This window comes from Brachyhypopomus gauderio, chromosome 9 (genome assembly GCF_052324685.1).
Source record: "Brachyhypopomus gauderio isolate BG-103 chromosome 9, BGAUD_0.2, whole genome shotgun sequence".
In the NCBI taxonomy this organism is placed as follows: Eukaryota; Metazoa; Chordata; class Actinopteri; order Gymnotiformes; family Hypopomidae; genus Brachyhypopomus; species Brachyhypopomus gauderio.
Genome location: NC_135219.1, coordinates 19,818,691 through 19,832,422, shown reverse-complemented (window position 1 = coordinate 19,832,422; position 13,732 = coordinate 19,818,691). Strand labels below are relative to the sequence as shown.

At 47.0% G+C, this 13,732-nt stretch overlaps 1 protein-coding gene across 1 annotated transcript in view; it reads left to right on the top strand.

The window, feature by feature from the left end:
* Positions 1 to 807: 807 nt before the first annotated feature.
* afdna (afadin, adherens junction formation factor a) overlaps positions 808 to 13,732 on the top strand; it is a 69,914-nt gene continuing 56,989 nt past the window's right edge. Inside the window, 1 exon segment of the mRNA XM_077016107.1 lies at positions 808 to 1,158. Coding sequence (XP_076872222.1) covers positions 1,057 to 1,158 — 102 coding nt within the window. The 5' untranslated portion in view covers positions 808 to 1,056.

Here is a 13,732-nt window from a genome sequence, read left to right as displayed (position 1 = left end):
TTTTTTTATTGTCACCAGTTTTGATGAGTCATTACAAATGTTTCACTTGGTGTGACTCATAACAGAATGAATGCGTATTGGTAAGAGAGTCCTCAATGGATTCAGATACCAAATAGCTACATATCATATCACCAGGTTGATTAATGTATCACCTTTGGGCTCTAACCTTGAATTTGTCCAACTGGACAATAACTTGGGTCATAGCATCAACACTAAAACATTTTCTGCCGTATGATGTTTCTCCTCTATATATTAATATACATTTCTGCCTATTTGTTCATCAGCATCTCCCCAGACGAAAATGCAATATGGCAATATACAAAGGTCTAACAACGGCTGTTTTTTGTTTGTTTTTAGCTTTTCATGTTTGGAAGTGTTAGCATATTTACTACATTTACTACAGTACTTCTCCTAAAGGTATCAGAATAAACTCTAATAATAGATGTGAACTGAATACAATCTAATATTGGAAGAATCAATGGAATAAAATCTAACCTTATTTTTATTAATCCTTGTAACAGCTAATTCCAATTCCATTTGCTAAATATTTAAAGTTTCGATTAGATTATAAGATGAAATTGCTTTATTGAATTTATTTGAATTAACAAATTGATTTTTTTTAAACATACACAAACGCACCCAAATAAACTAAAGCCATCCTCGTTACTCACGCGGGAGCTGTTTCGTTTGATTCGCGCGCGGTCCGAGAAAAAAAAACGGAATACATCATCGCGCGGGTGACCGCGGCATCGTATTGTGGCGCGGGCACGCGCATTCGTTCAGTCAACGCTCACCGGGGAGAGAGAGCGAGAGAGAGAGAGGCGCGCGGAGGGCGACACGGAAACAGGAGAAGCGGCAGAGGAGAGAGAGAGAGAGAGAGAGAGAGGTGCTGCGCGAGCCACCGATTTAAAAACCCTCCTCAGACACGGCGGAACTTTTTTTTGTCTTTATTTCAAGTTGTTATTGAGGGAAACATTATTTTTTTGACGAAGCAAACGGGGGATTTTTTGTGTCTTTTCTCTCGAACGAATTAATAATTGTTCGGGACTCGAGAACATGTCGGGGAACCGAGAGGAGGAGCGGCGGAAACTGGCCGACATCATTAACCACTGGAACGCCAACCGGCTCGACCTGTTCGAGATCAGCCAGCCGACGGAGGTGAGTCCGCGGACCTCCTCCCCGGCGCAGGCCGCAGCCGGCTTACGCGAGTCCCGGGAACAAACCCCACAGGGGGAGACGCCGTGCGGCTGAATAAAAAAACGTCCTCCTGGGGTTATAAAGTGTCCGTTAAACGCGGTCCACACGAGACCGGGGTGGGTGTGTGTGGTGTTTGGACCGACGCACTCGTTAGGGCGGGTGGTTGAGTAGCCACGGTTAGCGCTGAGGTGATTAACGGAGGGAGGGAGGGGGGGGGCACGTTAGCTCTGCGAGCCGAGCACCGGTACCTCAGTGTCGGTAGCCGGTGTAGCAGGCTAGCCCTGGTCCTATTGTTAGCCTTCACCCCAGTCGTGTCGGTGAGAGCAGGTCGTGGTGTGCACTCAGCTTTTGACACAATTTATCCGAATATTTCTACATTACCGGGTCGAGCGTGTGTGTGGGTCGGTACACGTTTGGTATTATTGTGTTTGGTTGCTAGTCAGAGACGCTAGCTGCTTAGCTAGCCACACACCCGCGGGCAGCCATCACTCACGTACCGATACTCGCACAGCCAGAGCCGCCCGACCCAGAGACTCGGTGGACTGATATAAACGGGGTGGTTTTCTATCTGTGTTTGGGTCTGGTGAATGAATATGTCGGATAATAAAGTGAAATCACTAAGAAGAAAACTGCTTAGTGGCTCAACAATCACAATGCAGTCGGTGCACGGTGCCAGTGTTGGCTAGTTGGCTAAAACAACTTTGCTGGGCAGGGACGTGTATGTGGAGCACAAATGAATGTTAGGAGTGTTTATTTGACCTTTCGAGGTTAGTCATGTCGACCTTGCTTAATTTCACATGTAGGCCTGGTGTACAAGCATTTCAGTTTCACTGGCAGGCTGGTAAATGTGTGTCCGGGGTGCCTGACACCTGCAGTTGACGAGGAGTACAATGGTGGCACGTTAACTGGCCAGTTGTTTTAGGTGTGTGTGTGTGGCAACGGGAGGTTCGTCTCGTTATTGGTAGTCTGATCGAAGCTCATGACTAGTGTAGGCCTCTGGTATAGGAAAGACAGCGACAAGATGTAAGGTTACTGTATTTAATTAACTTGCAGGATTTTCATATTCAACACCTGATTTGGTTGAGCTGAACTTGTATAGTAACAGTAAACAAGTGCCCAATGCAGTCTGAATTCTTTCTTCATTTCCACAAATTCCAAAGGTCAGCGAAAGTGCAAATGTTTTTCTCAAATGTGATGTCACCCTTGTGTCTCATTCCCCAGCTGTGCCTGACATAATCGTATGTCATTCGGCCTGCTGTTGAGACACTGCCACTGTCTTGCTGCAACAAGACATTTATTTAGGGATTCTCTCTTAACGCAAGATCTCGGAGTTCCAAAAAACATTTTGGTACACAGTAAAAGCTCAAAGAAAACGAGCCGAGGTGAGTTTAACAGCAGGTGTATTTATATACTGGTATTTAATACAAGGATTAGAGATGGCAGTGTGATTTTATTTTATTTTTTACTTGGAATTTGTAATGTGACCAGTGAATCTTTTTGTGATCAGTGGATTTTAATCTTTTGATCCAGCAGTGCCATGGTGCATGTAGTGCCCTTCAGAAAGCACGAAAGCGTTTGACATGCCTGGGTTTGCATTCAAACACACACACACACACACACACACACACTGTCCTCTGTGCTTCTTGTTCTTCAGCTCATTTGCAAGCTTTTGATGGTCTCTGCTGTGATAAGCGCACACACCCACACCTATATACACTCTGAGCTCACGTTTGATTGGGCTAGGCCATATAAGGTCATAAGCTTTTGTTTTTTCTTTTTTGGTTGCAAAATGCTGTGCAATAAGGAAAAAGTCTTGAGCCTGAAACCCTATCAGAGTTTGGAAGTAACTGTGGAAAATGATTTTGTATGGGGAGAGAAGGCTACTGCGTGCCCTTCCAGGGCACGTAATTGTAAGGAACTTCTTAAAGGAGGTGCCTGCTAATTTTTTAATAACTCTTGTTGTCTAAGAAATACTGAGGGCAATGCACACCCACTTATGTGACACGCTTTATACTGTGTTGCATCTGTGGTGTCAAGTGTCTATTACTTTTGTTTTTGCTTTTTCTTTTTTTTTTAATTATAAAATAAGTGGTGTTCCATAATTTACCGGCATTGCTGAAGTGTTAGACTAAAACTGCTAAAGGCTCCATTCAAATACATGAGCATTTGTTGAATATGATGTGCAGAGATTGACCAGTGCTGAGCTATTTCTATGCAGTGCTCCTCTAAATAAAAGCGATTCACTCTTCCACCTTGCTAAATAAACAGTGTTTCAAATGGCATTTACCCGCTTGCCTTGCTCAGGTGTTAACCACCAATGTTTGTCAACCTACTTTAACAGCTGTTTTATTCTGATATGAGCAGAGGTGTCAATTCCAGGTTCAGAAAGTAAAGGTCCTCACCAGGATTTTGCTCAGGCGTCCTGGATTGTGTTGATTCCACAAATTTTTACCTGGATTGCACTAATTAGAAAATCTTGCAAGCTTGAGCAAAATCCTGGTGAGGACTTTTACTTTCTGAACCTGGAATTGACACCTCTGGATATGAGCTGTGGTGTTTATGCAACTTCTATTAAGCTAATAAATGTGCCTTTCTTGATGTTAATTTGGTCAAAAACTGTTTGTCATGACGGTTTGTCAAATCTGCTGACCTGTTTTAGTTTTTGTCTATTTTGTAAAACTGCCAGGGCATGTGTGATTAGAAACCCATGACAAGCGCTTTGCGCTCCACTCCTGCGCCGATCGCCATGTACCAAACCACTGCTTTCAACACCCAGAAACTTAAACATGTTACCAACTCTTTTCCTTCTCCAAGAAGTTAGAAGTTTAGGGTGAGTCCCCACGGCGGCTAGAGGCCTGTCCCCACCCTGCTAAAGCTCTGCAGAGGGATGAAGTTTAGGGTGAGTCCCCACGGCGGCTAGAGGCCTCTCCCCACCCTGCTAAAGCTCTGCAGAGGGATGAAGTTTAGGGTGAGTCCCCACGGCGGCTAGAGGCCTCTCCCCACCCTGCTAAAGCTCTGCAGAGGGATTGTTCTGCTTGCTGAGCTGTAGGTCTGGCTGCATCCGCTTTGGCTGCTTGTGGACGTCTACTCCACGGCTGAAGGAAATGAGATTGTGGAAATGGTCGCCCTGGAAACACTGGGCTGTGTGGTGTTTGGCAGAGGCTGCCCATTGTAGCAATGGAATTGTTTTTTTTTTTGTTTGTTTGTTTTGTTTTTATGTTTATGCTTAAGTTTGCGGTATAAAGCTGTGTGTGAAAAGGAAAAGGGTTAGTTTGACATGCACACTGTATGACGTAAGATTTAAAATAACATTTTATTAATAGGAATATTTTAATGTTATTACCAACTTTTAATGGCAATCATCTGGTGAGCACTGCCGTGTTAAATTTACTGCTTTAGCCTAATGTATTTGAGAGATATTTATTTAACTGTTTGGTTAATGGGTTTTGATATGAACATTGGTTGCCTAATCAAAACCCATCAGACAGTAAAAGATGTAGGACACTGCAGCATTGCTCACACACTCAGCAGTGCGTGCATGAGAAATATGTCATTTGAAGTGGCACAACTTCACACATTTTGACAGTAAACATTACTTTAGAAAATTACATTCAGTGCGTATGAACATTTTGTGGTAATCTTGAACAAAAATTCACCTGAAAAAGGAAATTGTATTTAAATGTTAAACTAGTTATTTGGAATGGAAGTCTTTGGTATTATTGAATTACTACAGTCTCTCTCTTAATTAAATTAGGTATAGCCTACATTTTTAATGCACAGTGTTTATTAATCATTAAGCTGGGGATTGAGCCAATGGATTGGACTTTTTTCCCCCCTCATCTCTGCTGTTAAGATGTAGTTTACTTGCAAATGTTACAACAGGATAAAGCTTCTAGCTGGTTCAGCCCTCCACACTAGATGTTTGTGCAGAGACGCTGTTGCGGCTGCCAGGGAACGTCGTCTGTTCTCCCGGTGTCAGCTGTGCGGCGCTCTCTCTGCCGGCGGCTCGTCGGAGCGCTCCGTTAAACTTCCACCGCGTGATCCGGGACCTCCGAAACTCCTGGGGGGAGTTTCTCGCCTCGTTGCTCGTTCACGTCTCCTCCGCCGCGAGCGTGGGAGCGCAGCCCGAAGGAGGTAGCGCGCCGCTCTCCACCAGGAGCGTCTGAGCCACAGCCGTGGTGCTGATCGTCTCCACGGCTGTGGTTTTCCTGCTTCTAAATCCACTCCATGTGCAAACGCACTTCCTCTGTGCCGGAGCGTTCCTGGACACTAGGCACTGTAATTGTACGGGACACAACATGGTTGAGGCTGTATCCTCAACATCAAATCGTGGGTAATCAGTGTAAACTGGGTGTAATCCAGTATAAACTGGGTGTAATCCAGTGTTCGAATTTGAGGGGAGCTGGAAATGTTCCGATTGTCGTATAATTTTTTAGTACTACACTTTACTTCCCCGTAGTACCACTATTGATACCATCACTTACTTCCCACCATAGCAGAGAGAGTTTATTGCCCTTCATTGGTGCTGGTATACCTTTGACCCCTTTAAAGATTTCTGCATAGTAATGCAGTCTTTGTATTGTAACAATAGAAAAATATCGCCTTTGCTTTCACTTGCAGGCCTTTCCCGAAGCTTCTGGCTGAGAGCTGCAAGCGGAATTTTGGAACTTGGTCCAAAAATGTCCCGCTCCTCCCTTGTTGCTCGTGAACGTCTCGTCTCCACACGCACCTGCGTTCTGACTGCTCTCCAGTGCACGCCTCTGCTTGGCTCTTTCATTTCCTGTGTCTGTGTGTTTGTCTCGGAGTGTCTGCCCTAAAGTTGTCCTTGCTTTACGGAACAAGGGGTGAGTTCATATTGAGGTCTATAGCCTGCGTTGGTAGGTTTGGCATTCACACTGTGAGGGCTCCCTCATACTTATTATGACTTGTTGCTCCAGAGGTCGGCGAAGCTTAAAAGGTCAGGCTGTCCCACTGTGGTTCACTGGACCGGCCCAATTGCTTTGTCCCTAAATTTCAAAACGTCAGTCATGCAGCACTGGCAGTGTGTCATTTCTCAAATATATGCTTTTCAACGTTCTAAAGCTTCAGTGATTGACAAACACATTAGCCAATAAAGGCTCTCTTTAAAGGAACGAGTGCTACCTGTCTGGGGAGGAGCCTCGGTCGGTATATGCATCCAGTGTGTGTCTCCTCATCCCTGGAAGGTGATCAACCCCCCCCCCCCCATCATCAGAATTCATAGTCATCTACCCCACATTGATTTCTGCTTTTATTTATCTTTCGTTGCTTGACATTAAAGTTCAGTATTTAGAGTTGAGACGTCGAACGTTTTCTTGGTTGCGGGGTGGTCTGATCGCACTGTAATTCTCACAGAGAAACATGACCCCTTCTCAGCAGTCTCGTATGCATCAGTGTCTATGGAGGAGTTGTTCTCCACGCACAAATGTCCTCACTGCCTGCCAAGTATTTGTGGTGTCACTCCCATTTTTGGAATGCATCTTTGTGTTTATTATTTATATTTTCGTCCTCTTTCCACAGCGAGGCAAGACGCTCTTCGTTTAGTGGCTGGGTGTGGAAACGCCTCAGCTTAAGGAACGCTCGCGCTCCTGAGCGTTCTGCTTGGCTACCACTTTTGTTTATTACCCAATAGGCATTGCAGCATAAAGCCTCGGGAGCAGCTTTTTTTTTGTTCTGCGTTTGACCTGGGCACCGGTCCCTGCTGGCAGATGCCTCCTTTGGGTCCTCGTCCTCTTCTGACGTGTGGGAAGCCTCCTCCCATGCCGCAGCGAGGGTGGCCGCCATTCATATACGCCTGGACGGGTGCAGCGCTGTAGGCTGGACACCAGCTCCTCTCTGGCCCGCCGCCGTCCTCCCCGTGCGCACGACTCCAGTCCCGAAGGAGGTGCTGCTAAACGAGGCAACTTAGTAGGTGACGTGGGCTCAAGTCTTTTTGTTGGCATGTAGATGAAGCAGGCCAGAAGGCCTCGTGGCGGGGACGCTGAGCCTGGCCCCACTTCTTCACCCGAATGCGTCTTACTGTTGGCTCGTCTTCAAGCATCTAAGGCGTTTGTATTTGTACTTGTCCAGCTCATTTAAATCTGGACCTCCTCATTCGCTGCCTGCTGCATCCTTGAGCACTGACTTTATCCAGCAGTGTTTGCTGCCCGTGTCTCCTCTCCCCAAATGGGCGTTCAGCACATTTAATAAAGCTTTATTGTAGAAACTATGGCTCTTTCTGTGCACATGCGTGCTTTATAACTAGAAGGCACTCTTGCCGTAAGTCTCATTTCAGATCCTAAGTGTTATGTTCTTGATGTGTTTGTCCGGGGGTTCTGTGGAGAATGTGAGTGCGTTCTCCTGCTGGTACGTAAAGCTCTTTCGTTTGTTCGAGGATAGAATGATAGACTGGACCGTGTGTGTTTTCCGCTGGTTCAGGTACGTTGGATGAGTGAACCTGACCTCACCAGCCCCGGCTCCATGGCACGGCACAGCAACGGCGCGACCCCACCAAGACTGCTTAGGGCACGGCGTGGAATTAGCGAGCCTGCTCCTCACACAGCACACTTCAGTGGGCACTGGAAATGTCACTGGAGTTGTAAAAGGCTTCAGTCTGGGGAACGATCCCTTGAAGATGTCTCTTTCTGTGCAGCACTGGCTGCTTTTGCTGAAATTCAGCTTGTGTTTTGTAAATGTCTTCATGTTGTACACATTCCACACACATTCAAGGGCCCCTTGAGGGAATTCTTAATGAGTGGTGCTTTATTCTACACACACACACACACACACACACACACACACCCTCTCTCTCTAAAGCTACACTTGCATATTTTACTGAGCAGTATAGCCAGTCCTTTGCATATTGTACAATGGCCTGGAATGGATGTCCCTTCTGTAGTGTTGTTGGAGTGGACCTAGGGGAGGGGGAAAGGGCAGGCCCCGCCCCTCGGGGCAGCAGAACAAAATGACCCCACTGGCAACCCCTGTTTGTGTTGGACAGGGGAGATAAGCTAAAGTATTGTGTGTGTGTGGGGGGGTGGAGCCTGCAGGATGAGGGCCTAGTGGACAGGCACAGAGTGCTGGCTTAAAGATAAGAGTGAAATTAGAGTCCGGCCACAGCGGGAAAAGGCCCCCCTGTGCTCTGGGCTGGGTGGAGGGGTGTGGTGTGGTTTCATTGGGATGGGAGGTTGTACCCATGCAGCTGGAGAATGGAGTCAGCCCTACCTGATTACCTAGAACACAGCTAAGCCGACCTGCGAAATTCCAGTCAATGGCAGGTGATCCAGGGTGGAGGAGATGCTCCTTTCTGAAACATGTGTGATGGGCTTAGAATTTCACCAAGCATCCCTTGGGCAGCTTTTTCCAATTTTTTTGTTTTAATGACATAATGGACACTGTGTTCTGTAAGGGATGATTACGAGCAACACAATGTACTCTCTGACACGTGCCTATCTTTGCTTGAGTTTAGAATGTGGTCTTATGGTCATTCCACGAAATGATCATTATGGTGTCCATTAGACGATTGTAGGAATGTGCTGTTCTTCCCTGCGTTCTTGGGATTTCAGTGCCTGGAGCAAAAGGGCTCGAGGGGGCCTCACCACGACAGAGCAAATTCAGAACATGTGCTGCGTCTCGGTTCTTCTGCCGCTCCCTTCTCAGGCTTCTCCACGTGCACCATCCTCCGTCGAGCCCGTTCTCCACGCGTTCGAGACGCACGTGTTTCCCGGCCTTTCCTTTCCTTCAACCACTCTTGGCACGAGTCCCACGATGCCTTTCAGCGACCTCTCTGTGCACATATGACGCCGACACGTTAATCACCAGTTCCTCTGCAGACCGTGAAACGGAGAGGCACTATTTGACGGTTTGAGTGTGTTCATCTGTGAGCACTGACCCCTGCGGGCGGAGAGCTTCCAAGGACAACACCGCTCCTGAGATGTTTGCTGGAGTACAGCACGTTGACCTTTGCAGGCGAACAGCTTCCAAGGACAACACGGCCGCTGAGATGTTTGTTGGAGTTCAGCGCGTTGCTCCACTCCCAGAGAGGCTCCTCGGCAGGAGAGCCCGCTCCTCCCCGTGCTTTCCCTGCCCTCTTGCCAAAACATCTCTGGCTGGGGGTGTGCCGTGTTTCTCAGGACAGGAGGGGCCGCCTCGGCGCTTTGACCTGGTGGCGTTGGCTAGAACGTCTGGGCTGTGTGGGTGTTGTAAGTGGGAGAATGTGGACTGCTGTGAGCCACACGGGCTGTGGTTACGGCGCCTGTCTCGGGTGGGTGGGTCAGAACACGTGGGATGGTTCTCGGCAGAACCTCTGACCTGTGCCAGAAATGGCTTCCATATGTAAGAGGCCGTCCGGCTCCTGGGTGAGGTGTTGGACCGCTTGCCTTTTGATAGCATTTAAGAATTTTGCAAATGCTTTAGGTGTACGTTGGGTTATTTAGAAACCTCACAGTTTAAGACTGCAGCAGGGCTAAATGTTTAAATAGAGTGGTAAGGTTGTATGTAATTGACAGGAACAATTTTATTAATTTTTTTATATCCTAATATTCAGGCTTGAATTTCTCTCCAGATTGGACTCATTTGGCCTAACAGCATTTGTCAGAACCATATCACCCATCACGTATAACAGACACAAAATGGACTTGGTTTACTTCAGCTACATATGTTTCTCTCAGTGATGTGATGTTGAGGTGTGAGGATGGAGGTCCATGCCAGTTTCCCAGTTTAGACTTATCTGTTACCATGGCCACTGTGGCGCAGAGGCAGCGTGGTTGCTCTAGGTGTGCTGTGTCTCCGTGCTGTGACGTGGACATTTGAAAATGAGAACTTTTGTCTGTACTGTTTCTTCCTGCCCCAGAGTTGTAAATGGCCGACATGTTGCACCCTGCCCCCCCTTGCAGTCCTCGTCAGTGTTTAGAGGCTCATCTTGAAGCACAGGGTTGCTCACAAGGGGTTTTTCATGCAAATTGGATGGTGGGTACTTGGTGCATTTCACTATTGGCAGCACTCTATCAAAATCCAAAAGAAAAGGACAGTGTAAACCATCTAAATGGTGCATTCCTAGGTTAAACTGATTTCAATAAAGACAAAATGCTACGTGCCTTTCACTTGTGTTGCTAAGGGTAAACAAAGCTGTGTTCATCCAACTACCCCCCTCCCCACACCCCAAACTTCAGACTGAAATCCTGAGATGTGCTGGTGACTAATCTGGGTTTATGGGAAGCGTTTTCAGTGTCCTGCGGTTGAGGTGCGCCGGCCCGTTTCAGGAGGCTCCTTTTGTGCGCTCCGCGCGGCTAGTCTGGACAGCGCACTCAAAAGCGTGTTTGTCTGGGCCGACCGTCGCCGCTCGAGCTATTAGGGGAGGCTGATTGATGTCCTGCGAGGAACAATCGGGACCTGTTGTAAGGCTCGCTATTCTCGCCGCGCTCCACCGAAGCAGACCGCAACTTTTCTTGGCACGGGATCGTGCATGGGCGGGGCGGGGGAGTGGGCCGAGTCCTCGTGTGGTTTCTATCACCTCCTGCACTGTTGTAGTCCCTGTGATGGCCATGAGCAGTTTGTTTTGGTCGTGGCCCACATACACGATGAAACACCCCCCCCCCCCCCCCCCCCCCCCCCGTGTTGTGCCGAATGCGTGTTGGGACCTTTCGTCCTGCCGCCCGTATAGTCTAAATCTAAGCCCTGTCTGGCCTCCCTCGTCACGATGGAGGGGCCTGTAATTTCACCAGCATTGATTTGAAGGACAAAATATAAGAATATTATTTTTTTGAAGGGCTATAGTTTATTTTCATGATACTGATACCATCCACGCTAACTGACATTTTCCTGTCTAATTGATTAATTAGAGCAATAATGTGCCTATATCACACCATATATTGAGGAGAACAATAGAACAGTATTGGAGGCATTATTTTGTCTCCCTCTGTTACTGGAGAAGATGCTAATCTCCCAGCCCTTAAGGACCAGTCTTCAACTGAACCTCCTGAGCCTGATTGCACTTGTAGTTTACTGCTGTCCAGATCTAGAGGGCCACTCTTGGACAGGCCCATTGGCCTTGTGCAGAGACTTCAGGACCAGATTAAATTACTCTTTCTAAGGACATATTCCTGATGTACCACCAATGGTAACTCCCCATGGTTACAGTGCTGTCAGAATAAAGGCATCACACGACCTTGATCCTCCCTATTTATCACTCGCCCCCAACGTCCCCTGCCCCCCCCAAACTCTGCCACCACGGTTAAGTGTTCTGGATGGTTGATTTGTGATGTTGGTGAGCGTGATGAATAATTCACCCTGCGGTCCCTGCTGGCTTATTCTGCCATGCTGCTGGAGTTGGAGAGGCTGTTGAGTCCATCAGTGTTTCGCTACCCAATTAAAAGCCAGCATAGCTATTGGGCAAAGCCAAGCAGCCTCTGTATGTCTCCTCTTAACATCAGCGTAATTGGCAATGCAGACTTTTTAACTTTTAAAACTGTTTGTGATGACCATTACAGCCGTGTGAGGAACACATTATTTATAGGTTGGCTGGGTGTCTCGAGGGCTGCACCGACTGGAAGTGTTTTGACATCATTTTCCCATCTTTCCCCGCATAGTTACTCATGGATCACCCCACTGAAAATATTTACACAGAAAGGAGACCCTCTTCATCGCCTGAGCTACTCCCACTGTGCCTTCCCGCCTTGAAACGTCTGTAATAATGCAGGACAGATGAATGACACCGATCCTTGGGAGATGACGCCATACATCTGGAATCCATTACTAATTTTAACGTGAAAATTCATTTGATCAGATAAGCAGTCTTCAACCACAAATAACCTTCAAAGGAATAAGAAAAAATTGCATTTCTATAACTAATGAACCTATGCTGTCTTATCTATAAATCTAATGAGTGACATTATAATTCCCGCATACACTCAGGTTACCCAGCCAAGCATTACACGTCCCTTTTTAAATTGTTGTTTGACCGTCATAGCACATCTTGGATCCAGACACCACATATGTCTCACACGCATGGTCAATGGAAGCCCGTAATCTATCCCTTAAGCTGCTTTTAAAGAAGTGGTCAGGATTGTGAAGAATCCAAAGCTGTTTAAACCCTAAAAGATGGTACGAATCCTTCAGCGTGCAGATCAAAGTGCTCCGTGCTTTCGCAAATCATGACCCACAGTGTCATTTTTCAAACGTACGGCCTCACCTTCTCCATGGCGACGCAGAGCTCCTTCTGCTTCTTTAGCAGGTGCGTCTCTGACACAAGCCGTGTATATTTTCCCCACATTTTTCTATGCAGATCTTTTTGTGGGTGTGCTGGTCCAGCAGACATGGAGGTCTGCTTCTCTTGCCTCACCCCCAGCCCGCTCCAGATGAGCCTTCTGGCATGCCCCGGTTCCTCACACTTTTTGCCAAACCATTTTAGGCACAGTGGACCAGCACAGCTATTAATTCATAGTTTTGAAAGCCAGAATAGGGCGTTTCTTTGTTTTACCACAGCACTGTGACCCAAAACGCTGCTTTGGGACGCTTTTGGTAACCAACTAGCGTGTGTTAGCAGGCTAGAGGGGTAACTGCCCTCCCTTTAGACATGGGTCATGATAGTGGTCAATGCGTCAAGAGGTCAAAGGTTAAGGAGTGGTGCTCCGTCTCCTTAAATGAGGCCTCGTGGCATCTTGTGGCATGGCTGGATTACGTCAGTTGGGTCTTCAAAAGCCACCACTGGTTTTCCATTCACTGACCACACCAACTGTGTTTGCTATAAATGGTTGTTATCCACGACTGTCCCTAGACTTTAAGCAGCACTTGTTCATAGCTGAAAGCCTATTTGCATATGACCTGGCAAGGCCATGTTGAAAAGTTTGCACCAAAAGAACTAGGAGTGATTAACATGCATGCTGCCAGGACGCACAATTATTTATCCATTTTGTGTTTTGATGATTTTGTTTGTTTGGGTTTTTTTGGTGTTTTGGGGAGTGTCAATGTTTAACTTTCCTAGGGCTTACAGGAGATCTGCTTTGTGTACGTCACAGCCTGTCTCAGGGCCTGATAGGGATAGATAGCAAACCACTCTGAGAGAGGTGTCGTATGTCATGCTAATCTCCCATAGATAAGTAGAGTTCACTAGGTTGAGACTTGGATGCATTGTAATGTTAGCGATGGTGAATTTTAGCTATGCAGTAGACTCTGCTACTCAGAAAAGGAGCCTTTACATTATACGTTCATAGATCACATAAATAATTGCCCGGGACTTTGAAAATCGACTTATCTGTTCAAGTCTAACTGGGTGTGATCTGATTTATTCCATTAGGGGACAACATACATGTGCACATTACTTGAGAAGTGGATCTAATTATTATGCTAATTCTGTGTTATTGTGTTGTGTGGAGGCAGGCTTTTCTCGTAGCATCTAAAGTTGGCTCTTGCCTCAGGGGTACCCCCCCCCCCCCCCCCCACCTCAGGTCGTACGCACATCAGTCTGATGTACACGTCATCGAGTAGCCCCGCCGTCAAAAAACCCAGAAGAGGTTTGTGATGTCTGCCACAGGTGGACGAG